The sequence below is a fragment of the Alternaria ventricosa genome (assembly GCF_023758065.1).
Source record: "Alternaria ventricosa strain BMP 2768 chromosome Unknown scaffold_8, whole genome shotgun sequence".
In the NCBI taxonomy this organism is placed as follows: domain Eukaryota; kingdom Fungi; phylum Ascomycota; class Dothideomycetes; order Pleosporales; family Pleosporaceae; genus Alternaria; species Alternaria ventricosa.
This window is the reverse complement of record NW_026055688.1, coordinates 139,128-164,354: the sequence shown is the minus strand read 5'-3', so window position 1 is coordinate 164,354 and position 25,227 is coordinate 139,128. Positions and strand designations below refer to the sequence as shown.

The window sequence follows — 25,227 nt, the reverse complement described above, 5'->3', positions numbered from 1 at the left end:
TTCGCTGCTAGATGGTGTCTTGTCAGACGAAACCGAGCACGCACCTAGGTAGTGTCGAGATGTACGTCGGGCGCGTCAGGTGCAGCATCCCAGGTCATCTTCCGCCTGTCGCGCTCGCCTCGGCACTAGTTCCGAAGCGGAAAGGTGTCCCGCAGCCCACCCCATGCCGCGCCTGGCAACACGTAATTGTCGTCTCTCTGCGAACACACGACCTGCATGGCGGACACGAAAGAGCACGTCGTCTTCTTCCACCCCGACCTGGGCATCGGCGGGGCAGAGCGCTTGGTCATCGATGCCGCGGTTGGCCTGCAGAACCGCGGGCACAAAGTGACCATCTTCACATCGCACTGCGACCCGGCCCACTGCTTCGATGAGGCGCGCGATGGTAAGCCTCTACTCAGCACCTCGGATCCACGCACCGCTTGACGCGATCCAAAGGAACCCTCGACGTGCGCGTGCGCGGTAACACCATCGTCCCTGCCGCCTTCCTCGGCCGCTTCGCCATCCTCTGCGCCATCCTGCGCCAGGTGCACTTGATCCTCCAGATCGCCCTGTTTACCGAAGAGCTCCCCAGCCTCGCGCCTTCCTCGTTCTTCGTCGACCAGCTCAGCGCCGGCATCCCGCTCCTGCGATTTCTTCAGCCACGCCCGCGCGTCATCTTCTACTGCCACTTCCCCGACAAACTACTTGCGAAGAAGGGTGGCCTACTAAAGACATTGTACCGCGGACCCTTCGATTGGCTCGAGAGCTGGAGCACAGGGTGCAGCGACACCATTGTCGTCAACAGCAACTTCACCAAGAGCATCTTTAGCGAGGCTTTCCCCTCCCTGAAACATCGCGAGCCGGGCGTCGTATATCCCTGTGTGGACATCAACGCAGGCGGGTCTGTAGAGGAGGTTACCCCGCTATGGAAGAACAAGAAGGTGCTCCTCAGCATCAACCGCTTCGAGAAGAAGAAGGATGTAGCGCTTGCCATCAGAGCATTCGCGGGCTTGTCGCCTAAAGAACGCGAGGATGCGCGGCTTGTAATCGCAGGTGGATATGACCCCAGGGTGGCAGAGAACGTCTCTACATACACCGAGCTATGTGAACTCGCAGACTCACTCAAGCTGAAGCACGCGACTGCTAAGACTGTCATCACCGCCCAGGCCATCCCCGACGACATCTCGGTCCTCTTCCTCCATTCCGTCCCGAATGCCTTCAAGGCCACGCTGCTGTCTACCTCGCGCCTCCTCGTATACACGCCCCTACATGAGCACTTCGGCATCGTCCCATTAGAAGCAATGCTAGTAGGCACACCGGTCCTGGCAGCCAACGAGGGCGGGCCAACCGAGACAGTCATCAGCGGGCAGACGGGTTGGCTGCGAGACGTCACCAAAGTGCAGGACTGGACTGAAGTTATGCGCATTGCGCTCGAAGATGGCGAGGGCGAAGAACGGCTCAGAGAGATGGGCAAGTGGGGTAGGGAAAGAGTCATCGCTGAGTTCTCGAAAGAGAAGCTGGCTGAACGACTAGAGATGGAAATCAAAAACATGAAGTCGAAGAGCATGCGTCCGCCGCTCATGCCATTCGCTGCTGTCATATTGGCTGTAGGCCTGATGGGCGCTTTGGCTGCGGCGAGCATGGTGCTAGCTTTGAAACAGTAGATACGTGATCTTTAAAGACAAAATATCATTATATGTCAACTGCTTAAACTACTTCTTGATCGCAGCCTTGACACTGGGCACTTCGTCGTCCTTCTCGAAGATATCCGGCAAAGGCCCAATAGGCGTGATCTGGAACTTGTTGATCTGGCCATGGCTCTTGGTGTAATGCTTCTTGATGTGTTCAAAGTCTGTGGTTTCTTTGAAAGCGGGGTAATCCTGTTTCCATTCGTGTTAGCAGGAGCGTTCCATGATGATCATTGAAAAAAGAGATCACGTACCCAGTACAGATGACGCATCCACTTGTGAAGATGCGGATACCCCGATCTGATATCGCGAATATTGCACTTGAAGTGCTGGACATACACAGGATCAAAGCGGATAATCGTGGTGAAGAGCCGGACATCAGCTTCCGTTACGTGCGGGCTCGACAGTAGATATGGTGTGGAAGACTGGGCCATGGATTCTTCCAAACGATCCAGAGACTTGAAAAGCTGCGTCACGGCCTTTGTGTATGCCTCCTCAGTGCTGCGTTATCGTTAGTACGTCATACTCAACATCATGTGAGTGATTTGGGGTAACCTACGTAGCGAATCCCGACTTATAAACACCGTTGTTGACATCGTTGTATACCCAGTCGTTCATAGCCTCGATGTCCTTCTGGAAGTCCTTAGGAAATAAATCCACCTTCCTGTACTTCTCCTCGACGAGGTCGTCAAATTCAGTGTACAGCATCCTTATGATCTCCGCACTCTCATTGCTGACAATCTTCTTCGTCTTCTTGTCGTACAGCGTCGGCACCGTGAAGCGCCCCTCGTAGTCTGGGTTCTGCTCAAAGTAGATGTCGCGGAGATGCGTGTATCCCTCATGAACCGGATCTGGTGTGGTGTTACCAGAAACCTTTTCATCGGAAGCAGCGAATCGCCAGCCCTTCTCCGCCATGTGCCAGTGGACGCTGTTGTAGGAGATGATGTCCTCGAGGCCCTTTAGGTGGCGCACGATGAGTGTGCGGTGCGCCCAGGGACACGCGTAGGAGACGTAGAGATGGTAGCGTCCTTTTTCGGGTGGGAATTCGGCATCGGGCTTGTTCTGGATCCAGTTTCTGAAGACGGATGTTTGGCGCTTGAACTCGCCGCTCTTGTCACCGGGTTTGACCTTTTTCTATGGTCAGTATGCTGGTGCAAAACCCCAATATCTACTGGATCTGTCTGCAAAGCTGGCGAACAACTTCAATATCACTTACCCAGTCAAGGATCGATCCCTTCCCATCCTTGCTATCTTGTTGGGGTGCTTTGTCCATGGCTGCGCGACTTGGAGTAGTGGAGAATGACCGTGTATATCTTATTGAGATTGAAGAACACTTTGTGATTGTCCTGAGTCGCAAAGCGCGTGAGAACATAGAACAACAATATGAACTTCCAGAAGATGCGTTGCGGCTATATAGCTGTCATTGAAAGCAAGCAGCTGGACGATGGTGGAGACGTCATAGCTTCCTCTGGTTCCGATTTGGTGGGGCGCGTGTCGTGACCAAGCGCTTCGCGCTGAAATTCCGCCTTACTACGATATGAGCAATCACAGTGTAGGGCTACCAAGGCATTCAGGAGGGTTCGGGATGTGGAATAAACAATCACATAGGGAGGAAGACGCAGAATTTGGGGGTATCTAGTGCTTTTGCATGTTCGTCCAAATATGTACATGTGTAGGATGCCGTCCAGGAAATCGTTGCGCCTGAGCCATGTTAAACGAAGTGACCTTCCCAATCCTTCAATGCTGCGAACTCCAAGGAGAAATCAATGTTCCATGATGCGCTTTAAAGCAGGGCGGCACCGACATTTCCCAACGTCTGCTTCGTAACTTCGTCCCTGACCTGTCCCACCTTCTTCGCCGAGTCGAGAATGGCGCCTTCGATGGCCTTGAGCGCTTCCACCAGCTCACGACGCTGATCGCGTGGTGCGCTTCGACTGCCGGTCAATTGCTGAGCCTTCTCCACGGTGCCGGCCTCCATCGTCCGCAGGTGGGTCTCGATCTCGCGAATCTGGCGCTGGTAAACGTCTAGAGTACGGCCAAGCTCATCGGTGCGGCGGTTGAAGTAACCCATGAGATCGACAGGCTTCGTCGGGTCGTCATCGTCCAGAGCACTGGTCGCAGGGGCCTTTGCGCTTGACGCTGTGAGGTTGGCGTTGTTGCGGTAGTGGAACTGCGCCGGTAGTCGCTGATTCTCAATGGCACGGAAGCTGAGAGTTGCGTCGTCGGCATCCTTCTTGACGAGGCTTTTGAGGTGCGCAATGTTAGCGGAATCGTTGTCCAGGCCGACTTCAACGGTGGAAAGGAATGTCTCGATGTAGGCCACGTCAGGCGCAATGGTATCAATCTCTTTCTCACTGCCAGGGAGGGCCTCGCGGATCTGGCTGCAGAAGTTGACCTTGCGCTGAATGCCCTCATCGAACTGCTGGATGATGTTTTGCAATTCGGGGTGCAGGTCGTTGAAACGCGTGGTTCCTCGTATCGAGTCGAGGGTCATCTGAACGGGTTGCGCGCTTGAGCTCATCTGGTTTCCTCCCAGAGTAGAGCCACCGAGCGTATTCGACCTGTTCTGTGTGTTCATGCTGCCACCGAACAAAGTATTCTGTTGCTGGGGCTGAGCTTGCTGTTGAGTTGAACCGAAGAGCGAAGGGGCCGATGTTTGATTTTGCTGGGTGGAGGCGTTGTTGCCGAACAAGGAGGGTGTTGTTGTTTGCTGCGTGGACGAGGCGCTAGGACTTTCAGTTAGCTTGTGTCACCGCGAGCAGCCATGGTCACTTACAACAGTGATGGCTTTGACTGAGCGCCGCCGAAGAGGCCACCGGATTGGGGTGTGCTTTGGGGTTGGGCTTGTGAGGTTCCGCCTAATGCGCCGCCGAAGAGGCCTCCGCTCTGGGGTTGTGTTGATTGCGCGGTGGATGAGCCGAAGAGCCCTCCGCTCGCAGGCGCCGTTGTCGCAGGCTTGTTCAGGTTGCCAAACAGGCCGCCACTTGCAGGCTGCGAAGTCTGAGGCTGAGCTTGGCCGCCGAAGAGCGAGCCCGACTGTGCTTGTTGCGGTTGCTGGGCAGACCCAAAGAGCCCACCGCTGCTCTGAGGCTGGCTGGCTTGCTGGCCTTGATTCGCATTGTTTCCACTGGTATTGTCAGTCTACTGCATCGACCAGTCGTAATTGCCATGTGGGCTGCATCGCGTGCACGCGGAATGGTAGTAGCAGAGGCTGCTACCCAAGAGAGCGCTTGGTACAGATTGTGGGAAGACGTACAAGAGACCACCACCACCGCCAGTATTGATACTCAGCGAATTTGATCGCCCAAAACCCGCCATTCTGTTCCAGTCTCCTTCGTTATTCTTCGTCTAACTCGTCGGCTGTTTGCGATCGTTCACGATGGCTGCGCAGGTGCAAAGTCGCAGCGTGGGTCCACTTTCTCGAGCTGAGAAACTCGAGGAAGTTATAGCGAGCGTCCAAGAACACGGCGAGTGGAAATGCGCGTTTGTAGAAGTGCAGAAGATGGGTCGGTATGTGATGGACAATGCCTGCGTCTGTTTGGCGGCGCGCCAGCAACAGCACAGGCCAGAACGCGTGCAGTCTACTCGGCTAATCATTCCCTCATTCAGCAACTCAAAGAAGCTCACGTTCACTACCAAAGGCTGCCTCACTGCAAAAGACGTATAGCACACAGATTCCACACGCGAATATCGTGGCAACCGAAAAGGTCGCAAAGAGTTGAAACGGAAGCTTGTGCAAGCTCGAGGAATTGTGCAGGCACTAGAAAGAGTTGGATACACAGTAATCCCTTGGGAGGGCTCACTCTTTGCGGGCGCGCCCTGTAGCTGGTGGACCGAAAAGAACGACATCATGGCAGACGATTCCGACGACGATCTGTATGGCGACGAGACAGCCGCGCAGCAGACCAACGAGGCAAAGAAAGAAGAGGACAACTCCAGCGGTGATGAGCCAATGGACGAAGAATCGGGCGACGAAGAAGACAGCGACTCGGTATGCCGCACAAGAACCCCACAAAAAGCTTGCGCCAGTTCTAACGAAGCTGTAGGACATCGACATCATCATTGAGAAGGCGCCAGCACCCGCCAAACCCACAGCGTAAGCTTCTATTGAGCTCCGAGCTTCAGATTTCTTGTCATCACTGCAGCTACTGACACGCCGGTCCAGCGCACAAGCACCCCAAGAATCAAAAGCCATAAAGATCGAAGCACCACCTACCTCTTCAACCACGCCCTCGCAACAAGTACCACCAAAGACCGTCCCCACGACCGGCGGCACTGTCCCTCAACTGTCCGCCTCAGCCCTCTCGGGCACCGCCTTCCCCGCGCAGCGCACCTCGACCATCGATGTCAACGGGAACCCCGTCTACCCTCCGCAAGGCAAAGAGATACTCAGCGTAGACATCGACGCCGATTTAGCGGAAGAGCAGAAGATCTGGCGTCGACCCGGCGAAGACCAGTCGGACTACTTCAACTACGGTTTCGACGAGTTTACATGGGAGTTGTATCGTCAGAGACAAGTCAGTATGGCCAACACGCTGCAGGGTCAGAAGAACGATATGGCACAAATGCAGGCGATGATGGGTGGTGCGCCGATGCCTGGTATGCCCGGTATGCCTGGTATGGGCGGTGGTCCGCAGGGCAATGGGGGGCCGGGTGGTGCGCCGCCGACAGGCCCAGGAGGAGGAGGAGGAGGAGGCGGCGGCGGCGGCGGCGGCGGTGGCGGTGGCGGTGCTATGGGGCCTGGAGGCATGAACGAACAGCAAATGCAGATGATGATGCAAGAGATGATGCAGCAAGGTATGGATCCCAGTCAGATGGACTTTGCGTCCTTTATGCAGATGGCAGGCCAGGGTATGGGTGGCTTCCCCGGTGGACCTGGAGGTCAGCAAGGCGGAGGTTTCCAGCAGGGTCATCAAGGCGGTGGTGGCAGAGGAGGACGCGGTGGCAGGGGAAGGGGGTGGTAGCAAAGAAGCCATCAGGACATGTCTCGCCTGGACGGCAGAGTAACGTAGGCTCGAGATACGATGGTACACGGCATCACGGCGTTCTGAGTATATTACTACGATACCATGGGTGGGAAACGCCTTCTGGCGCAAAGCAGTCTGTTTCAATTCTTACAGATCAATCTACTTCCGGCTCAAGCGCTTCAGTGCCGTGCTCTGATCACTGTTGCGGCATCACCAGACCTTCCCTATAACCATTGCACGCTGGCGCGTTCCTTCGAAGCCTCATGCTGTGCGTGCAGAATCCTCACGTGCGTTACTATCCTTGCGTGCCCCCTCTTGCTTCTGCACGGGCAAGGCTTTGCACAGTCGTGACATGTGATACCCATCATCGTGCGTGCGTGTTGATCCTCGTCAAGGTTTCCCAACAGTACAGCGCCTATGTCTCCATGGGGTCTCCCCCTTCGAGGATATGTGCTGGTATCCGACCTTCCGCAAAGTCCTTCTCCAGCCTCGCCATCTCGGCCAAGCTGCTTGCATTGAGGATGGCAGCGCGCATGCGCTTCTTCTCTTCGTCGGTGTAGATGCGCTCTTTGCCTGAGTCGGCACCGTTCGCGTACGAGGGGACGACGAAGCCCTTGGACTTGTTGCTCGAGATCTGGGAGATTTAGTCAGATAGAATATAACGACGACGCGTGGTACGAACCTGGTTTGCAAGTTCTGTAGGCTCCTCGACAGTTCCAAACAGTTCCTTGGCCTTCTTTCGCTCGACATCCCGCACCTTGCTGAAGTCTAGGAAGCGCACAGTCGGACAGCGCCAGATGACCCAATACCGGTAGTTCTATTCGATGTTAGCATGTTGCCCGTCATAGCCTCCATCATGCGATCTTGAGCCGGTCAAATCGCAACGAGTGGCTCACCCTGCACCGTTTCCGATCCCCAGGCTCAAGTTTGCTTGCACCATTAGGCTCAAACGTTCATGGCGCAATAAGGTCAGGCACATACCTCTTTGCTTGTGACGGGGTTTCCCATCAATGATAGGTATACCAGATGCTTGAACCCCGCTAGCGGATCCAGGTCGGCCAGCTCTGCGATCCTGTTCTTAGTAAGGACCAGTGTGCGCAGGTTCGGTATGCTCGACGAGAGGTTGGGTTGGATGTTGGAGATGCGGTTTTGCGCGAGGAACAGCGTTCGGAGACGAGGTTGGAGCGGAAAGTTGCCGAGCTGTGCGATGTCGTTGTCGGTAAGATCTATGGCGTCGTTGTCCTGCCATCTTGTCAATATAGCGATCCATGTTCGGGGCGATGATGCAACTTACTCGCGCTGCTCCCATGTTCTCAATCGCGGAAATCTTGTGACCTAGATTATACGATATTGATATCAACTCAGCTCTCAAGTGTAGTATCTGCTCTTTTCAACGCACCTCGCAGATCGAGTTCACGCTCCGTGAGACAGTTGATGAAGGACAGGGAATTGTTGATGAGGTCTGTTGTTAACCTCATGTTGGCGGTATTGCGTGGTGTATATTGGGTTTAGAAGGTGGTTTAAGGTATTCGCTGCGAGCCGGGGTATCGTTCAGTGTCTTGCGCGGAGTTGCCAAAGTTGGTCGCGTAGCTAGAGCTCCATGTCTTGAAATTCGTAAAGCGCCAAGAACTTCCCCGCTAGCGCCAGACTCACCTCCTAGTCGCCTGGGCACGTGGCTACACCCTCCTCTACATTCTCCCAAGGTCGCTACCTAGGCAGGAGAGCACCGCAACTTCATGCTTCAACGATACTTTCTGTTCGTCAAATATGTGGGGAAGAACGCAATTGGGCAAAACCACGGCATGTACGAAGTCCCAGGAATCAACACCGCTCCAAGCTCCCAGAGAAACAACCCATTCCGTAACAAAAGAAAACGACATCGTCTTATCACAGTTTGAACCGCTTTCCACTATTCGAAACAATACAGTCTGCTTCTATTACTTACTCACCTATGCTGCTGCTGTCTACAGTCCTTGAAGTTCCCTACCGCTAACACATTAGCCATATCTCTATGTCACACAAGGCTGGACTACAAAATCAGCAGCCACGTTGCCTGATCTCATAATTGAGCGGACCGGTGAAGAGACCGTCTCTCTCTACTATCTCACTGTCGATATGCGTTTCTTTCTTCTCATCCATTGGCTGTTTCCTGCCGTCCCGTCTGCTATTGGGTCCGTCTCATCCGGTGAACCAGCACGCCATCAAGACCACTCGTGTATGCAGCCTGGTATACTGTAAGGTCATGGAGCAGGCTGTATAACAACAGATTATGGTCCTCAGGAATCCGAGTTTTCTGATCTAGCCTGCCAAATTTCGAGTCGATTCAACATGCCGCTGTGTTCGTGCGACGACTGGCATAGAGGCATTGGAGTCCGATGCGCCCGACACCGTTCTACTAGACCTTCGTACGCCTACAACAGTGATTCCGCCAGTAGCGGATATCGTCACATGGGCGCCCGCGCCCGTAATCGCCATGCTCAATTTGCCGACGACATCTACCCACACGCACGTTATGATTCTAGCCAGGCTCTCATGCCTTATACGAATCATAACAATGGCTACATATCCAGCGCACAATCGAATGGTCTAGCGCATTCCGTTGTCCAAGTCCTTGAGACCTCAAGCGACACCCATGCCATTGCGATGGCAGAGTTCTCAGTCAACCCATCCGCGGGCACTTACACCTTTTCAGCCCGGGCGAATCTCGAACGCGAACAGTGCACCGTCTGTCTTCAATGGTTTCCCAATGGCTACAAGCTGGAATGTCATCAACAGGAGTTCCCGATTGGTTGTGAGGAATGTAGGGTCTGCCTGAGGCGCGACAATATTGCATGGCATGCCGACACCGAAAAACATAGCAGATGTTTCGTGAGAGGGTGCGAGAGTGACTACAGAAGGTCTGGAAATTGGAAAAGTCGCTTTGTGGAGAGGCACGTTAAAGATACGCATTACCGGGGCTTTTAGATGTGAAAGGGCGGACAAAGTTATCGCTGGGTTGAAGGAGAAGACGCTGAACTTGAGAGGCCACGATTGAGTGCGTGGTCAATGCTTCTGGACTGATATGGTTTTATGTATTTCACCTGTATTTTGATATGACCGCTACATGGCTGTATGTATTAGCAATCAAAACAGGGCAATGATACGGGCCTGTTATAGACAATGTAGTGGTAGCCTCTGCGGGACTTCGTAGTGTTCCCTATTGACACTGGCCTGCTCGTCCTTGCGGCCTGGAGCCAAACATTCCATAGAGGCGAAGACGAAGTCGTGCCGGCGGCAGGGCGGTGTGAGCTTGAGCGGTGGTTTCCGTCCCTACATAACTCAGCTAGCAGTTTGGTCAAACGACCTGTGTCGGAGCTGGTGGTGTAATTGACCTCTTCGAATTGGCGGAGTAGCTTGATAGCCTCGTGATGGCCATCCGAGTCGAGGCGACGCTACCCAGTACGACAGGCGGTGTGGATCATCTGAGACATAACGACACTCGGCTCGGGGCCTCTGGTCGCGCCCTAAACGCCCGGTATTACTTCGTTGGAATCAAAAGCATCAGGATCTCCTAGATCGCCTCACTATGCACCTATATCTATACGAATGGATTCCAAGATCGTCACCCGATACCGGCGGGTGAACCAGCAGTAGAAGGAGGCTCGGAACGTCGCGTCACGTTGTTCCGACGATACCAAGATATGTCGATCGCTTCCCAGCTGGACGGACGACGCGTATCGCGGAAGTTGGACATGATACCACGTTGATGGAAACCGGGAGAATGCCTTGGATATCGAAGCATCTGATCGGATATAGATGCATAGAAAGAGCAATTGCACTGCATGAGCATGATCGGTACATCGGCAGGGGAGTGACAATCTTGAGATGTCTGAATGTGTTATCAACACCAAGATTCCTCAACGCACATGCACATACGCGGGCACGGTTACACGATCTCGATAAGAGCCCGTTGATTGTCCAGTAAGGGCAGTGTTGACAGTGATTACGGTTTGCTGGGCAATTTCATGTCCCAATGGGAAGGCAAGGCAAGTCCCTTCCGCCCCGACGACAATCGCCCGCGGAGGTGGTCCGACGCGGAGCAAGTTGTTGATATCGAAAGTGCGGGTTGGCGTGCGTCAGCCTGTCAAAGCGAGGCGGCGGATTGCACCAGGACGGTTTAGAAAGACGTGCATGCCGTGATCTGGGGTACCCCGGGAGATCCGCAGCCACAGGCGCTGATGGCCGTCGGCGGACGTGTAGCACTGTGATGACGGAGGTCGATGGAGCTCTTTCTCTCGACTGAAACCTATCACCGCGGCGAAGTGAGGGCTGGCCGTCCCACTTGGGGGGCGTGTGATGTCGAGAATTGCTGGGTGGGCCCGTGGTGGAGGGGTGACGTGCAGCGGTGATGTGCGTCGTGAGTCGATCCTTTCACGATAGTAGCAGAAGCCGCTCACCGCCCTTCTATAACTAAGCAGCGGCAGCTGTGCACTAGGCTACGCGCGCTCCCCTCACTAACACGGCCCACGCGACACGCTTCTCTTTGTTGTCGCACCCCTCATCCACTGCCCCGCGTCGACTACAGCAGTACAGAAGAGTTAGTAGAAGACTGCCATGGGTCAACCAGCACGCCGCACTGCTCGAGCCCGCCATACCCGCTGTATCAAACCCGCCCACTGCTGAGACTTGGGCGCGCTTCCATGGCGGAATGCGCCCTCTCGACATGATCGGACACCTCTTCAGCAGCCGCAAAGGCTCCAGCGCCGCCCACGCGCCGCCGCCGACGGTGCTCGACTCGGCGACGGAGGAGAGCCACACGCGCCATCTGCTGTACCCGGAGACCAGCACCCTCTACCACCCCGAGGGCCAGCCCTATCCCCTCCACGCCGCGCCCCTGACGCCCGGCAGCGCCCACGACGGGCCTCTGCCGGAAATCGACCTCGACTACCCGCGCGACTGCCGCATCATCATCGCCCAGGATGAGACGCCCCAAATGCCCAAGGCCATCCTGTTCGACTCCAAGCCCGCCCCGCCGCGCGCCGACCCGCCCACCTCGCCCACGACACGCGCGCGCGCTGCAGGCACAGCAGGCCCGTCGTTTGGCGGACTGCATGCCCGTCGCTCCTCCCTCGCCACAGAGCCCACGCCGCCGCCGCGCTCGCCCACGGTCGCCGGCTTCACGCGCATCCGCACCCGCGGCAGCTCCATCTCCTCCATGCCCAACATCGACGAGCACGCCCAGGTCCAGGCCAAAGCCCAGGCGCGGGCCAAGGAGTCGACCGATCTGGCCAACATCTGCCTCGACTGCATGTTCGGCAACCTCGCCATGAACTACCGCGGCAACTCCAACAAGATCCACATCGTGCCCCTCGACACCAAGCCCGCCGATGCCTCCATACTGAGCACCAGCGTCCAGGATGCCACAAGCTCTCTGGGCCGCGCTGAGGGCCTCCGCCGTAGAAGCCATCTCGCCAAATCCTTCACTCCCGCCAACCTCCCGACCGACATGCCCCGCGCCGACTCGTCCGAAAGCATACCGAAAGAGCCCAAGCGAAGGACCATCTTTATCACTCGCATGTTCTCCGTCACCATACCGGACGAGGATCACGATGACCGCACGCCGACACCGCAGAGCTCACTGCCAAAGGGCAACGGCTTCCCTTTTCCGTCCACAAACGTCAAGCCAGGAGCGCCCAAGCCGCCATACCCGTCACACGTGCGGAAGAGCCCCATGTACGCCATTACCATTATCCTCCACCTGCCCATATCGAATACGTCCCCGAGCCTGAGACCTTCGTCCCGGAGCGCCAATACCAGGACCCCTGTGCACCTCTCTACCTCTGCCCCTGGACAGGATTCTCTAGGTTCGTCCCTGGACTCAGATCGCCGCGCGGGATGGGCCTTCATCGACTCTAACCTGGGCGTTGAATCGCTCCTATCTTCGTCGCTATGTAGTGACGTCGATGACCGCGTTGATGTTGTAGGCCAGCACTGGGACGTCATCATGCGCGCTCTAAGCAGCCTCCAACATGTGGTTCAGGAGCGCATATTGGCTCAGTTCAAGGCGCCGAAATCGCCAGATGGCATGGCCACACCTGTAGCCCACCACCAGAGGAACCAGCCTTCGCGGACGAGTCTTCGAGACTCCTCTCTGCAGGCCAGTCGACGAGCCTTACGATTGCAGCCGAACGCCCTCATGATGGACAAAGAGATACGAGACGCGGCGGAGCTGACCGGCAATCGCGTCGTGAGCGGCATGAGAATCCCCCGCGTAATGACAGGTCAAGGCAAATGGGGCGTGTGGCGCGAGGAGGCCAGATGGCTTGGTCGCTGGGCAGGTCGACGAGAACAGAATTTCTTCTTCTTCAACTTGCTGACTGCTTTCCTCGGTAACCACACTGAATGGCTCAACATACTGGGCCCCAGGTGGCACCGCAAGCGCCATCGCGAACTACAGAAAGCAACAGCCGGAGAGAACCTCACTATCCCCAGTCGCACTGTCATTGTTTCCCCAGACAAGATGGCTGCTCGGAGACTTATATTTCTATTGGCTGCTTTCTTACCACCCAATACGTCCGCCGTGGGCGACAGCACATACGCGCGCCCTGGTACGTCGGCGTCGCTGCGTGCTTACTCACAGTCGCCGCCGACCAACATGCCGCCCTCGAGACAGCCATCACTGAGGCGACAGATAAAACGAGGACCAAGGGGCAAGCAGAGCATGTCCAACATCCTCCTGCAGCCCCCGAAACCCCAGAGTGTGCATCAACCGTCTACGCAGGCTCTAGACGAACGTTCTGAGTCGGCCCTGGTTGAGACGTCAGAGCCTGTACGACCGCTCGGCCACTCGCGACGTTCCTCTGCTCATTCGGTTCGCACCACTCTGGTCGTCCCCTCGATGTCAGAAGGCCCAGTCACGACAGGCAGCACTGCGACCACTTCAACAGCCACCCCACAAGATGCGATGCCTGTCGCTCACTTCACTTTCCCCAGAACAAAGTCGTCCGGCACAATGCCTGACATGAGACCAGAAAGCAGTGATAGTCTGGCGTCCACCAACTTGATCAGCACCCTACAACGGAGCGGTACAGGTCAGACAAGTCTTGCCAGCAACGATTCCAGCAACACTAGTCGTTGGAGCGGCTTCATGAACTTCTGGAGTGGCCGTCGCTCGTCGTCGACTGATCAAAGTGAGTACTTCCAAACGACAGATGATGGCGTAGGCTTTCGTGGGCAAGAGCGCCCTCGATCGCAGCTTGAGCATATGGTACAAGAGCTCTCTATGGACCGTGTCTTCGAGAGCGATGCTGTCGAATCTCCCCTTCCGCCCGACTCCGGCGAAAAAGACTCTCTCAGTGTTTACTCCAACGGTGGTTGCTCTGGTATTCCTGCATCTGCAGCGAGGCCCATTCCTGAGCGTCAGAAGACCTTTGAGAGTCATCTGAAATTGTCAGTGAATGAAAAAGATGGCGTTATTGATGTCGACCTCCCGCTCCCCGACTTCGACTCCCCTCTACAGTCTCCACTGTTGGGAGGATTTGGATCAGCTTCAAGTCAACCGGGCTCCAGCTTTGGCGAGTCTTCTGTTCTATCAACGCCTCACGGAGAGCCAGAACAGCCCGTCAACGTGGCTGGGTGGTTGAGCCAATTTCATCCTGACTTCGCTGTCCAGGCTATCAAGCCATATCGCTACCTTGAACGAGACATCAAGCGGGCCATGAGCGCGGAGCCAACACCTTTGAGTACTGTGACTACACCTAGTCTGGAGTCTGGTCCACTTGAACGCTGGATGGATATATGTTCCGCTCTTATCGCTGATACAAGTTCCTTTTCGATCAAGCGCATCAGCTTACGACGCCTTGTAAAGCTGATCCCCACACCTACTTACCAGTCTTCGGCCATGACGCCAGGCGTTACTGGTTTGGCTCCCGCTCACTCGCGTTACGGCAATCCGTATACTTCAGGCACCGCTGTTCCAATGATGACTGAAGTCCACCTCGCTGAGAAGTTCGATGAGGAAATCATCATGGACTTTGATTCTACCCTCATCGACGGCGTGGACCGTGTACTGGCACAGTCTGGTGAAGTGACTCGTGTAAACTCTGCTCAGTCATCGCGATCAAGCAGCAGAAGGGGCCGGCGCGATACACGAGCAGAGTCAGAGGTGGTTCCACACGTCGAGGTACCGCATGTCGATTGTAAGAGCGTGCTGTTTGAAGCGTTGGAGGTTGTCGTCAGGGACGTAGCCACTGAGCGCGGAGGTAGACAGCCTTCGAAGGAAGGCGGTCAAACGAAAACGACCAAGACGACCAAGACCTCTCACCCAAGAACCGAGAACGACTCTTCCCTAAAGGAGGGAATTCGAAGGTGGCTGACAGAGGTCGAATAAACACGGTGAAAGAGTACCGACTCTCCTATCGTGGTGACTCCAGGTTTTGCTATCTATGTATTATATCCTTTGGACCTTTGCCTTTTTGTCTTTGCTGCGTTTTAGCGGGCGTTGGAATACTCTCACAGCAAGGTTGCGACCTTCGCTTTCGGCATCCAGGGTGGAGTTTTGCTTTGACTTGATGTGCTGCTGAGGGGATATCGTTATATCTAGCAGACACAAGGTGTGGAAACTATGATACCATATATAGAATGATCAGATCTACTAGTATTCTTCCGACCGATGCATTTGACAAATGTGATTGCCATGGCACGTGCAAATATGACCTGGTGTGATGCAAAGCCATGTAGTTTATATTCAGATCTTTAGTTGATGCTCACCTCGAAACATCAGCCGTGCTTTCGTGGTGTTGGCAAGAGATGACTGTCCACGGTTCTCAGATATCACCTCCAATGACAACATCAAACACACAGTGCACAACTCCAGGTGCGTACATCTTGACTTTCTCCACATGTTCCACCAGAGCCTTCCTTTTCGTTGTAGCATCCCTCTTATCCACCAGTCTCTGAAATTCCTCTTCTACAACCTTCCGCCTCGTCTCAACGTCTTTGACGCCAACATTCTCATGCACATGTATCCAACCTCCACGCTGTTTGTCAAGCATGGCAACCGCAACGCCCCAGGAGAGCTTAGAGGAAGGCAACAACCCCAGATTGACATGCCGAACAGGCGGCTTAGGCGACGGAAGTAACGCGTAGTCCATCTCAGCACTCTCGTTGCTCGTCTGAAAGACCACAAGATCCGCTTGATGGAGATCGGAATCGTCCACCACGCAACTCCCTCGAAGCCGCTGTATATCTGCCTCTTTGAGCACCCGACACGTCCACCCATTCATCTCCGCCCCTCTGCGCAGTCCCTCAACACTCCATGGGTTTATCTCCCAACAGACAACTCGCTTGATACCTGCATTCCGTCTGTCCCCGCTCTTCTTGTACGAGAAAGCGAAGTACCCGATTCCAGCGTAGAGATCGACGGCCGTTGAAGCACCATCCAACTCGCTCACAGAAGGAAGATTCAAGATCCGCGCTTTCTCATTCACATTGCCACGGCTGAACATCGTGTAAAGCGGCGCCCAGGTCTGCCAGATACCGTTTTGGCGCGCAGTCACCCAGAGGGCGGAGGCAAAGTCTGTTGCTGATGGTGAGGTGATGAATTGCGGAGTTGGTGTAGGACCGAAATTGCCGTATAGAGGTGTGAGATCGGTTGGGCTGCGTAGTATGTTTTCTTTGTCTGTCGTGGTGGTGGATGATGCTGGTGTTGAAGACGTGGATATCGGGATAGGCGCGTTGATGGCGACGTGTGTTGCGCCTACTGAACTTGCCATATCTCGCCATACTGCTTTCATCTCGTTGGAGTCGGCTGGATAGGTGGTGAGAAGAGTGTGCCATAGTGTTGAGGATAAAGCGTTGTAAGGGAGGAGAAGCATGGGCTTGTATACTGAATATCCGTCTGGGAAGGCTGTGACGAGAGCTTCAACCGTGGGTGTGTGCGATACTGGTGCACGATCCAGAAGCAAGGCAAGCGCGGTTCCCAAAGCCTTATGAAGGGGACTTTGGTGAGCCCCATGCGCGGATGCTGCCGTACTCCGGATGTGGTGTGAGATGGATATGTCTGTGGAGATCTCGCCCAATGCGAGATCTTCTGTTATCTTGGACTTCAAAGCCTCCGTATCCAGGATGTCGTTTGAGTCGTTTGTTTGCGTAGGGTACGGAATGGTCGTGGGGATACGCATGCGCTTTTGATCAGGTCCCTTAGCCTTGTCGGCTTCCGCATTCATGGTAGAAGGATCGACATACTCTCCTCTGACCACATCGAACTGCAGGGTGGGGAATCCGATATGATTGTCGCGATCACCAGGCGTCTCGGCAAACAGACTCGAAGTCTCATTTCCAATGTTTTGGTTTTCGCGCTGGGCTCTGTCTTCTAAGAATGACTGGTCGACATACTCGCCACTGGTAGCGTCAAAATGGAGTCTTGGAAAGCGGGCTTGCTGTGTGAGATTTGATGGTGCATGGGAGGCTTCTGCTAGTGATGCCACAGTGCCTGCTTCAGACTGAGATGCATTCGATGAATCGGCACCTTGTGTCGGAACAGTCGAATTGGCGACTACATCTGGTACTCTCTCGCTGTCCAAGTCAGGTATGATCTTGGTGCTCCGGTCGAGCTGTCCGGCCCGCTCCAGGGCAGACTTTACAGTCTTGACATGCTGTTTAGGCACGATAAGAACGACCTTGGAAGTTTGGGCCTCCATTTTTCACCAGAGCGTAATCGGGTATTGACGGCGAGGTTGTATACTGGGAGATAGTGAAGAATGTCGATGCAACATGATGGATTTGTACACTTGCTAGCTTCAGGCAGCACTATACGAGCACGACACGCTTGAGAAGCTTGACAGCTGACAAGTCAGTCCCATCGCAACTGCCAAACATGCCGGATCGTCTGCGAAATTCATCTCGTCTGTCTTTGAAGAAAACGTCCGGAGGCACGGGCGAAGCTCAGCATGGTGGCTGCTGTTTCAAGACCCCGCCCCCACCCAAGCTTGTGTGGGTAAGCGTATGACGCAGCTCACAAACACCCAGCTGGCGCAACAATTGCACTGGCATACACAACAACCACCCCTCATACACCCAAAATGTCTCTCACGAACCTCGACCTCATAAACCAATGCGACGGCTTCCCGTATCCCGACGTCAACTCGGAAACGTACATCGCGTCAATCAACACGTATTACCAATTGCGCGTCTCGGGCTACAACTATGCGCTGGGTTATATGCTCCCCTCCGTTGTCGAGGTTTTCCGCGGAGTGCCAGGCTGGGAAATCGACGATGATGCTCGCATTCTCCATCTCACGGCCGGATCCAACGCAGACGAGCGGTCGAAAGCGGTAGAAACGACGCTGTTGGCTATGCGGCAGACAGGCCACTTCAAAGTGTTGGACAAGTGGCGGAACGAGCTGTATGCAGTGTATGGGCTGGGGAAGGAGCTGTTGTTCAACGTGGAAAGGAGTGCTAGTTGCCTGTTCGGCGTGGTTACCTACGGTGTGCATCTTACGGCATTCACGAGGAAAGACGGAAAGCTAAAGATCTGGACGCCGAGACGGGCGCGGACAAAGCAGACGTATGGGGGCATGCTTGACAATGCGGTTGCAGGCGGCATCGCATCAGGTGAGTCACCGTTCGAGAGTCTTGTGAGGGAATGTGGAGAGGAAGCTTCGCTCGACGAGGATTTTGTTCGGGCGAATGCGAAGGCGTGCGGCACAGTCACATACTGGTATATCCGAGGCGAAAGGGCGGGAGGAGAGACGAACCTGATGCAGCCCGAAGTTCAATATGTCTACGATCTCGAGCTCCCCGAAGACACCATCCCGAAGCCGGGCGATGACGAGGTCGAAGAGTTTTACTTGTGGAGTGTGGAAGAGGTGCAACAAGGGATGAGGAACGGCGAGTTCAAGCCGAACTGCGCGTTGGTCGTGCTCGACTTTCTGGTCCGCCACGGTATTCTGACGACGGAGAACGAGCGCGACTACATTGAGATTGTGAGTCGACTGCACAGGAAGCTGGAGTTCCCTACACTGTGAGAAGGAGAAGGAATACGTGACATTCCCGCGCGAGAGCGACGAGTGAATCTATCAAGTCCTTTGGGGGTATCCAGACGCCGTGCCGAAACTTTTAGACCAGATGATACCAATACCAACACAATGCTACCAAACGCCTATTTATGCTTGCTTCCCTTGACTCGTGGTGGAGGCGAAGACACTAGTACTATGAGTGCTTGATGAGCATGTAAATGTCGTCGATCTTGAGCCCGCTGAGCTTCCTGTGAGGGCCCTCCATGTACAGAAGCAGCCCGCCGAAGCTGGCGAAATACTTTCTGCGCAGCTGTCAGCATCCAGTACGGGCAAAACTTCCGCGCGGACTTTACTCACATGATATCGCCGTCACCACCCTCCATGCGGTAGTTCTTCCCATAGCATACGTAGTCGTACATGTCGGCCAGTGTTGTAACACCCTGCTTGCCGACGCTCCTCCACATGGAATCGTTGTCGCCCTTGGCACTGCCGTCCAGCGCCAATGTCGTTGCCAGGACCAGGCTCAAGGTCTGGCCAGCTTCGACCGGGAACAGTTCGTGGTTTATGTCGAGCGACATGGTGATTTGGCTGTCGGTCGAGGTGCCGAAGATGCGGGATACGCGGTCGTATTTCTCATTGTTGATGGAGGTGACGGTGAATGTCTCTTCGAAGACCTGGGCGTCGGCCATGGTGGGAGTGCGTGGGTGAGTCTGCGGCGGGTGAAGGTGTTGCGACAGTAAAGTTCGCGCAGGCAGAAAGTCGTCGGCGCGCGAAAGAAGCTTGGAAAGCGATGCGCGTCTTGGCGGCGCCGCACTTCCGCGCCCTCTCCGCAGTGCCGTTACGCGCACCGCCTGCCAGCCACACCATCGCGCCTTCCACGACTGTGCTCTCACATTTGCAACATTCCCATGGCTCTGCACATGCATGCGCCGCACCACACCACTCACCCAGTCACTCGCTCACTCACGTGAACAGTCAGTTGCCTAAGCGCGCAACTCCCTCCTTTGGTACAACTACTGCGCCCCAGCCTGCCCTCGCTCCTCTGTCCCCTCTTCCCACCTCCACCTCCACTGTCTCTCCTCCATGAGCTACGATCGCTACTTGATGAATCTCTGCAGCCTGCACGACCTTGAATACCTCTCGCCCGATATGCCCGACTTTGCTTCAAGTCGTGATTGTAGCCCTGTCGCTTCCGATGCACTCAATCAGCCCAAGTCCAAAGCTGCCGCAACCCAGAGCAGTATGCTTCTCAAACTCCCCGACGACATATTCAAGTGTGTCATGGACTATCTCGACCGCGACGCTGCCTGGTGCCTGAAGAGGCTTTGCAAAGGCATGGCAAGCAGCGTCACCGTCAACCAGCTCCTCTACAAATACCCCATTCAACTCAACGATGTGCGCGATATCAGACTAGGTGACTGGAAGTACAGAGGCCTGGGTAATATACGGTGGATAGGCTTCCAGGAGAGCATCACCGATGAGAATCGCCGCCACGTACACAAGTTGGCAATGTCACACTGGGCGAGTATAGACGACTTCAAGTGGATAGAAGGAAACCTGCCATGCTTGACGAGCTTAGATATTTCGGCCATCAAAGACTTCGTATGGACCCCAGAAGAGACGTGGACGTGGAGCATGCTGGCTGCTGCTTGCCCCAAGCTATTCGGGCGCCTCGAAGAGCTCGAGGTTGCCAATTGGGCTGACTACACTGCGCACTCTCGGATTGAGTATAGCTACTCATACAACGATTATCGCTTCAAGCAGGGCTTTCGCATGTCAAGAAGGCGCGACGGCGGTTCTGTCGCCAGCGTCATCTTTCCAAAGTGCAGCAAGCTGAAGACGCTCGCGATACGAGAGCGCTACTCAGGCTTCCAGTAAGTTTCGTCCAGTACAATTTCTACAACGCTCCCAGTACTGATGTAAAGTCTAGCACATGGAACGAATGGGAAGTCCACCAGCGCGTCTGCTGTCTTGTGGATGGTGTGCAGAAGCATTGCCCAGACAGCATGACGAAGCTGAGGATACACGATTACGCCCCTTACCGATCCCTGTTCTCTACCGATGCCACAGCCTGGTCGCGAATAAAAAACGTCGAGATCGGCTTATACTCATGGATGGAGGACCGCCGCGATCGCGATGTGATCGGTCCCATACCGTATCGAATAACTCAAGGGCATCACCATCGTGATGAGGAAGAGGCATTCGACGACAAGACCTTCGAAGCCTGCGGACGCGACCACATGGAGCTGGGAAATCATGTTGTGCAGGGCGTAGGAGCTTCATTCGAGGACCTGCTGCAGAGCCTCCAAACCATCTCCAAGAAATATCCAAACATCAACATCAAGCCCATACACAGTCTCCAAAACATCGTCCTTCACCCGTTCCATCTTGTCCATGTAACGCAGCGCCGGCATCATTTTGGCCAGACTCCGCAGCAAAACAACGACCAAGCGACCAGCGACCCTTGCTCCAAGCCAGAGGTCCAGGAAGCCCTGCGGTGGCTCGCTGAGAAGTGCGACTGGAAGCCCATATTCTCTTGGGATAACTTCATGTCCGACGTCTTTCCAGCCAATCTTGAGCCCAACCGGACAATGCTGCCGAAACAAGATATTCTCTCTCGCATACAGACTATGATATCAGCCTTACGAAGTCTTGACATCCCTATCCGTCTCTCCATTGGCGAACGCACAAACATGTCTACTTCGTCCGGTCTTGACGGCAACCTATATTTTGGCGACTACAAAACCTTTGTTGGGGAGAACGCGGACAAGCGTGAACTGTTGCTTCCGACCCAAGCCGTCTTCAATCTCACGCCCATCGCCGCCATGGTTGATGAACTCAGTATTCAATACCCCGCCGACGTTCCTGGTGTCTCTGGGTGGCTGCGCACGACGAAGCGCCCTACGCCTGCCGAGTCAACCCTCATGAAACGCGAGATGATTGGCTGGAGGCGCTTCTGGGCTCGCTACGCTTCTCAGTTCAAGAATCTGAAGAAGTTGACCGTTAATGTACCCAACGACATCTACGAAGACTGGGGTAAAGGTGAGCTCGTTAAGTTACTAGCCGACGAACGATGGCAGATGCTTGAGGTGGAGGACAAGCATTGCTTAAATGACGGCATCTTCGGGATTCACTTCCCATTCAGCAGCACTAGCACGTCTGCTCTACGACAAAACCTTTCGCGTCGTCGTACAAGAGCCAAATTTGTTCAGCGGGTCTTCTTCAGGCTTGACAGTCAACCATTGGACCTCGAGTGTCTTCCTGCAGGATTGAGCGAGAAGCAGAGAGAGGAAAGGGAGATCACTGACGCCGAGATTGCAGACAAAGATACCTTGCCACATCGCTTCTGGCACAAGAGTGATGACGGAGACGAGGAAAGGGGCGAGAAACGCAAGCGAGACGCTGCCGAGGATGGCGGTAGCAAAGAGGATACGGAGAAAAGACGAAAGGCCGATCATGAGACTTGCCCACGTGCCATTCAGCAAATTCAGCTTCTAGCAGCTACAACAGAGTAGCAAATGTATTAATAGTCTAGCATACAAAGTTTGTAGTGATCGTACCACGACTCGCGTATCTATTTCTCAGCTATCTTTCTTACAGGAAGACACTACACTGCAATTGTTGTGTTTGCTCGTAGGTCCTTGGAGCTGAATCCCGACAAGAGACTAATTGAACCTCTCGGAATAACCCACTCTTTCTCTTGAACGTCCCAGTAGCTCAAGTCCCTTCTCATAAGATCAAACGTCGCTTGTTTCGTCTCGCCTTTGCGAAGATGGAGTTTGTTGAACCCTCTCAACACCTTTACAGGTGTGCCTGGGGGCGTCGTGTCCTGGGGAAGTGATACGTAGAGTTGCGGGACAGCGGAACCTGCTCTATCACCTGTATTAGTGACGTTGACTGTCACTACAGCTACGTTGGTCCACAGATCGACCATCCCTCCTGGTGCTTTACCCATGGACTTGTTGACATGTTGGTTCAACGAGCCGGCGGTGAGTTGCACGTCCAGGCTCGGTGCCATGTCAAATTCGGTGTATGAAAGCCCATAGCCGAACTCGTAAAGGGGTTCCTTGCCCTGGTTTGCGTCAAAGTACCGATAGTCGATCATCTGACCCTCAACAAAGTTTATGGTCCATGCGTCAGGATCTGTGGTGTTCGCGGGCAATACTAGAATCGGAGGGCCGGCATCTGATTCGTTCTTGGGAATGGAGTAGGGCAACCGGCCGGAAGGCTCAACGGTTCCCCAGAGGACGTCAGTGATTGAGTTTCCGATCTCTTCGCCTGGATAGTGTGCAGCTAAGATGGCTGTCACGTTCTCGTTGTCCGCCCATGGCATCAAGACTACGGCCGGCCCATGTGTCACCACGATAGTGTTTGGGCATAGCGCTGCTGTGCTTTCGACAGCCATGGTAGCATTCCACTGGAGGTTCAGATCCGGTCTATCGGCGCCTTCCGTTGCCCAGGCCTTTAAGAACAACAAACAGACTTGAGGTGTTGGATAGATGGTCGCGAATCGTCCCGCCGCAATCTCATTGTTGTCGAACAGCAATTGCACGCGGCCTCCGAGAGCTTTCACCTTCGTCCGTATGGCTTCGAGTGGGCTCACAAGATTGGTGTGTCGCATAGAGCCAGATCCGCCACCAATGTCAAGGGTGCCCATTTCGTAGCCCTCTGGAACGTCTTCGGCACGTGGAGGCACGAATGCTGATCCAATGGCTGGATCTGGGAGGCCGTTTCCGAAAAGACCGAAGCTAGTTTGGTTTGTCAAAGGCAGTGTGCCATTGACATTCTTCAGCAACACTGTGCCGGCTGCGCCCAGCTCGCGGATGCCGCGCGCATGGTCGCCGCGAGCGTCAATGGCTGGGACCTCAGTGAACGCTCCTGCCATTGAGGGTACAGGTCCAAGCTGAGTAACAAAGAGCGTGGGCCCTGTGGCAGGATCGACCATCGGAAAGTCCCTGTCTTGATGAAGTCGGAAATAGGGCTTCGCAACTCTTCTGGCCATGTCTTCGAGACGTTCCTCCGATACTTTGTTCGACTGGACAGCCTCGAGGAGTTTGTCGCCAAAGTAACATGGGAATCCGGCTGCGGTGATATTTCCGGGCATCTCCATGTCTAGACCTCCTTCCGCGAAATCCACTGTGGAGTGTGTGGCGCCAAAGTCGGAGACCACGTATCCAGGGAATGCTAGTTCGTCTTTGAGAATTGTGCTCAGAATCTCTGAGCTCGCGCAGGAGTATGATTGGTTCAGGCGACTGTAGGCACACATAACCGATGCCGTTCCAGCGTGGACGGCATTGGCGAATGGCCAGAGGTAGAGTTCATGGAGTGTCCGGTCGTCGATGTTTGCCGATATCGCTTCGATAACTGTTCCATCATCCTTGGTACTAGGATTGCGCTGAGTTTCTTGCTCGTTGCCAATGTAATGCTTCGAGCTTGTCTGGACACCAGTGGATTCGATACCAGTGACAGACTCATTCATAGCTAGTTCAGCAAGATAGGGATCTGGGCCGGAGCCTTCCCAACCGCGACCGCCTCGAGGGTGGCGGCCCATAGGTCCAGTACTGGGTCTGCATGGTTGTGAGTCTAGGATCTGAGGCTGTAGAGCCGATGGATTGACGTACCCTAACAGAACGTGAACGCCTTTCATTCTGGACTCTTCCCCAAGGGCTACTCCTCGCTCATACATGAGTCGTCTGTCCCACGTCGCCGCCACCGTGATTCCAGACGCAAACACACTTACGCCGTCTGCTCTGTTGACACCATTCGGACCGTCGGACATGCATAGACCGGTGTAATTTAGGCGTTCGACAGGTGCGAGTGTGCCGATACAAGGCAGAAACGGAGCGCGTCCATAGCTCCCGGTAACAAGGCCAATTTTCTCCGACAAGGTGAGTTGAGACACAAAGCTCTTTGCCTTCTCTGATGCTTCATCCCAGGCTATACATTTGCCACCGGTCAGTCACTCATGTGGGATGGTCGGCTTAGAACTGCTTACAAAGTGGGGTGTTGAGAGGCGAATCAACAGCTGATACAAGCCTGATGGCTGCAATGAGACACACGACACCTGGGGCGGTTGCGAAATGCATGTTTGATGCCAGTCCTGAGAAGATCGCAAGTTTGGAAAAGGCGCTCGATGAGTCTGGATACAACTGAAGATCCATCAATACAGGCCGCCATGTTGACTTAAATGCCTGCGGCTGCAAGCAGAAGCTGCGGCCTTTCGTATCTTTGCAATGATACTGATACGCTGGGAAGCGGGGAAACTTGGTAGCCTTCGACCTAAAAACATCGACCTAGCTCTCTAGGTATCCCAACTCCGACGCAAAGTATAGAACGACTTAGAAACCTGGAGGATGTTTCCCCGTGGGGTGGCCTGATGCGACGAAGTCCCCAAGTCGTGACTCGTGAACGCGTATATCGACGTATACGAAATACGACGTATCGATGGTTCTCGTATACGCACCCTACCGGAGGCGAGAGGTTCTTGATATGTAACAGCTTGCATACAAACTGGCCTTGACGTAAGAACGTCTGGAGCCTGATTACATTCTGTATGTAGTTCAGGCGTGCTACAAGTCGATCCTGCTATTGCGC

General features: G+C 54.6%; 11 protein-coding genes across 11 annotated transcripts; 5 read left to right on the top strand and 6 right to left on the bottom strand.

Annotated features, from left to right (window-relative positions):
• Window positions 1-216: 216 nt before the first annotated feature.
• Window positions 217-1,646, top strand: ALG2 (Alpha-1,3-mannosyltransferase-like protein; the record flags this gene model as incomplete). Its single annotated transcript, XM_049343200.1, has 2 exons — window positions 217-385; window positions 439-1,646. The coding sequence occupies 2 exons, from the start codon at window positions 217-219 to the stop codon at window positions 1,644-1,646; spliced, it is 1,377 nt and encodes a 458-aa protein (XP_049199293.1).
• Window positions 1,647-1,694: 48 nt separating this feature from the next.
• On the bottom strand, window positions 1,695-2,943 carry J4E93_005278 (uncharacterized protein; the record flags this gene model as incomplete). Its single annotated transcript, XM_049343199.1, has 4 exons — window positions 1,695-1,862; window positions 1,925-2,171; window positions 2,230-2,804; window positions 2,887-2,943. 4 exons carry the CDS (start codon window positions 2,941-2,943, stop codon window positions 1,695-1,697), a joined length of 1,047 nt encoding a protein of 348 aa, XP_049199292.1.
• Window positions 2,944-3,453: 510 nt separating this feature from the next.
• On the bottom strand, window positions 3,454-4,988 carry J4E93_005277 (uncharacterized protein; the record flags this gene model as incomplete). Its single annotated transcript, XM_049343198.1, has 3 exons — window positions 3,454-4,396; window positions 4,447-4,797; window positions 4,927-4,988. 3 exons carry the CDS (start codon window positions 4,986-4,988, stop codon window positions 3,454-3,456), a joined length of 1,356 nt encoding a protein of 451 aa, XP_049199291.1.
• A 532-nt stretch (window positions 4,989-5,520) lies between these two features.
• J4E93_005276 (uncharacterized protein) lies at window positions 5,521-6,634 on the top strand (the record flags this gene model as incomplete). Its single annotated transcript, XM_049343197.1, has 3 exons — window positions 5,521-5,661; window positions 5,717-5,766; window positions 5,836-6,634. The coding sequence occupies 3 exons, from the start codon at window positions 5,521-5,523 to the stop codon at window positions 6,632-6,634; spliced, it is 990 nt and encodes a 329-aa protein (XP_049199290.1).
• A 418-nt stretch (window positions 6,635-7,052) lies between these two features.
• Window positions 7,053-8,115, bottom strand: J4E93_005275 (uncharacterized protein; the record flags this gene model as incomplete). The annotated part of the gene is made up of 5 exons (XM_049343196.1): window positions 7,053-7,271; window positions 7,320-7,454; window positions 7,619-7,879; window positions 7,932-7,972; window positions 8,037-8,115. The coding sequence occupies 5 exons, from the start codon at window positions 8,113-8,115 to the stop codon at window positions 7,053-7,055; spliced, it is 735 nt and encodes a 244-aa protein (XP_049199289.1).
• A 3,224-nt stretch (window positions 8,116-11,339) lies between these two features.
• J4E93_005274 (uncharacterized protein) lies at window positions 11,340-15,005 on the top strand (the record flags this gene model as incomplete). Its single annotated transcript, XM_049343195.1, has 1 exon — window positions 11,340-15,005. One exon carries the CDS (start codon window positions 11,340-11,342, stop codon window positions 15,003-15,005), a length of 3,666 nt encoding a protein of 1,221 aa, XP_049199288.1.
• Window positions 15,006-15,441: 436 nt separating this feature from the next.
• Window positions 15,442-17,316, bottom strand: J4E93_005273 (uncharacterized protein; the record flags this gene model as incomplete). The annotated part of the gene is made up of 1 exon (XM_049343194.1): window positions 15,442-17,316. The coding sequence occupies one exon, from the start codon at window positions 17,314-17,316 to the stop codon at window positions 15,442-15,444; it is 1,875 nt and encodes a 624-aa protein (XP_049199287.1).
• A 381-nt stretch (window positions 17,317-17,697) lies between these two features.
• On the top strand, window positions 17,698-18,642 carry J4E93_005272 (uncharacterized protein; the record flags this gene model as incomplete). Its single annotated transcript, XM_049343193.1, has 1 exon — window positions 17,698-18,642. One exon carries the CDS (start codon window positions 17,698-17,700, stop codon window positions 18,640-18,642), a length of 945 nt encoding a protein of 314 aa, XP_049199286.1.
• A 184-nt stretch (window positions 18,643-18,826) lies between these two features.
• Window positions 18,827-19,322, bottom strand: J4E93_005271 (uncharacterized protein; the record flags this gene model as incomplete). Its single annotated transcript, XM_049343192.1, has 2 exons — window positions 18,827-18,935; window positions 18,991-19,322. 2 exons carry the CDS (start codon window positions 19,320-19,322, stop codon window positions 18,827-18,829), a joined length of 441 nt encoding a protein of 146 aa, XP_049199285.1.
• A 394-nt stretch (window positions 19,323-19,716) lies between these two features.
• On the top strand, window positions 19,717-22,148 carry J4E93_005270 (uncharacterized protein; the record flags this gene model as incomplete). Its single annotated transcript, XM_049343191.1, has 2 exons — window positions 19,717-20,507; window positions 20,564-22,148. The coding sequence occupies 2 exons, from the start codon at window positions 19,717-19,719 to the stop codon at window positions 22,146-22,148; spliced, it is 2,376 nt and encodes a 791-aa protein (XP_049199284.1).
• A 92-nt stretch (window positions 22,149-22,240) lies between these two features.
• J4E93_005269 (uncharacterized protein) lies at window positions 22,241-24,280 on the bottom strand (the record flags this gene model as incomplete). Its single annotated transcript, XM_049343190.1, has 2 exons — window positions 22,241-24,200; window positions 24,255-24,280. The coding sequence occupies 2 exons, from the start codon at window positions 24,278-24,280 to the stop codon at window positions 22,241-22,243; spliced, it is 1,986 nt and encodes a 661-aa protein (XP_049199283.1).
• Between the last annotated feature and the right edge of the window lie 947 nt (window positions 24,281-25,227).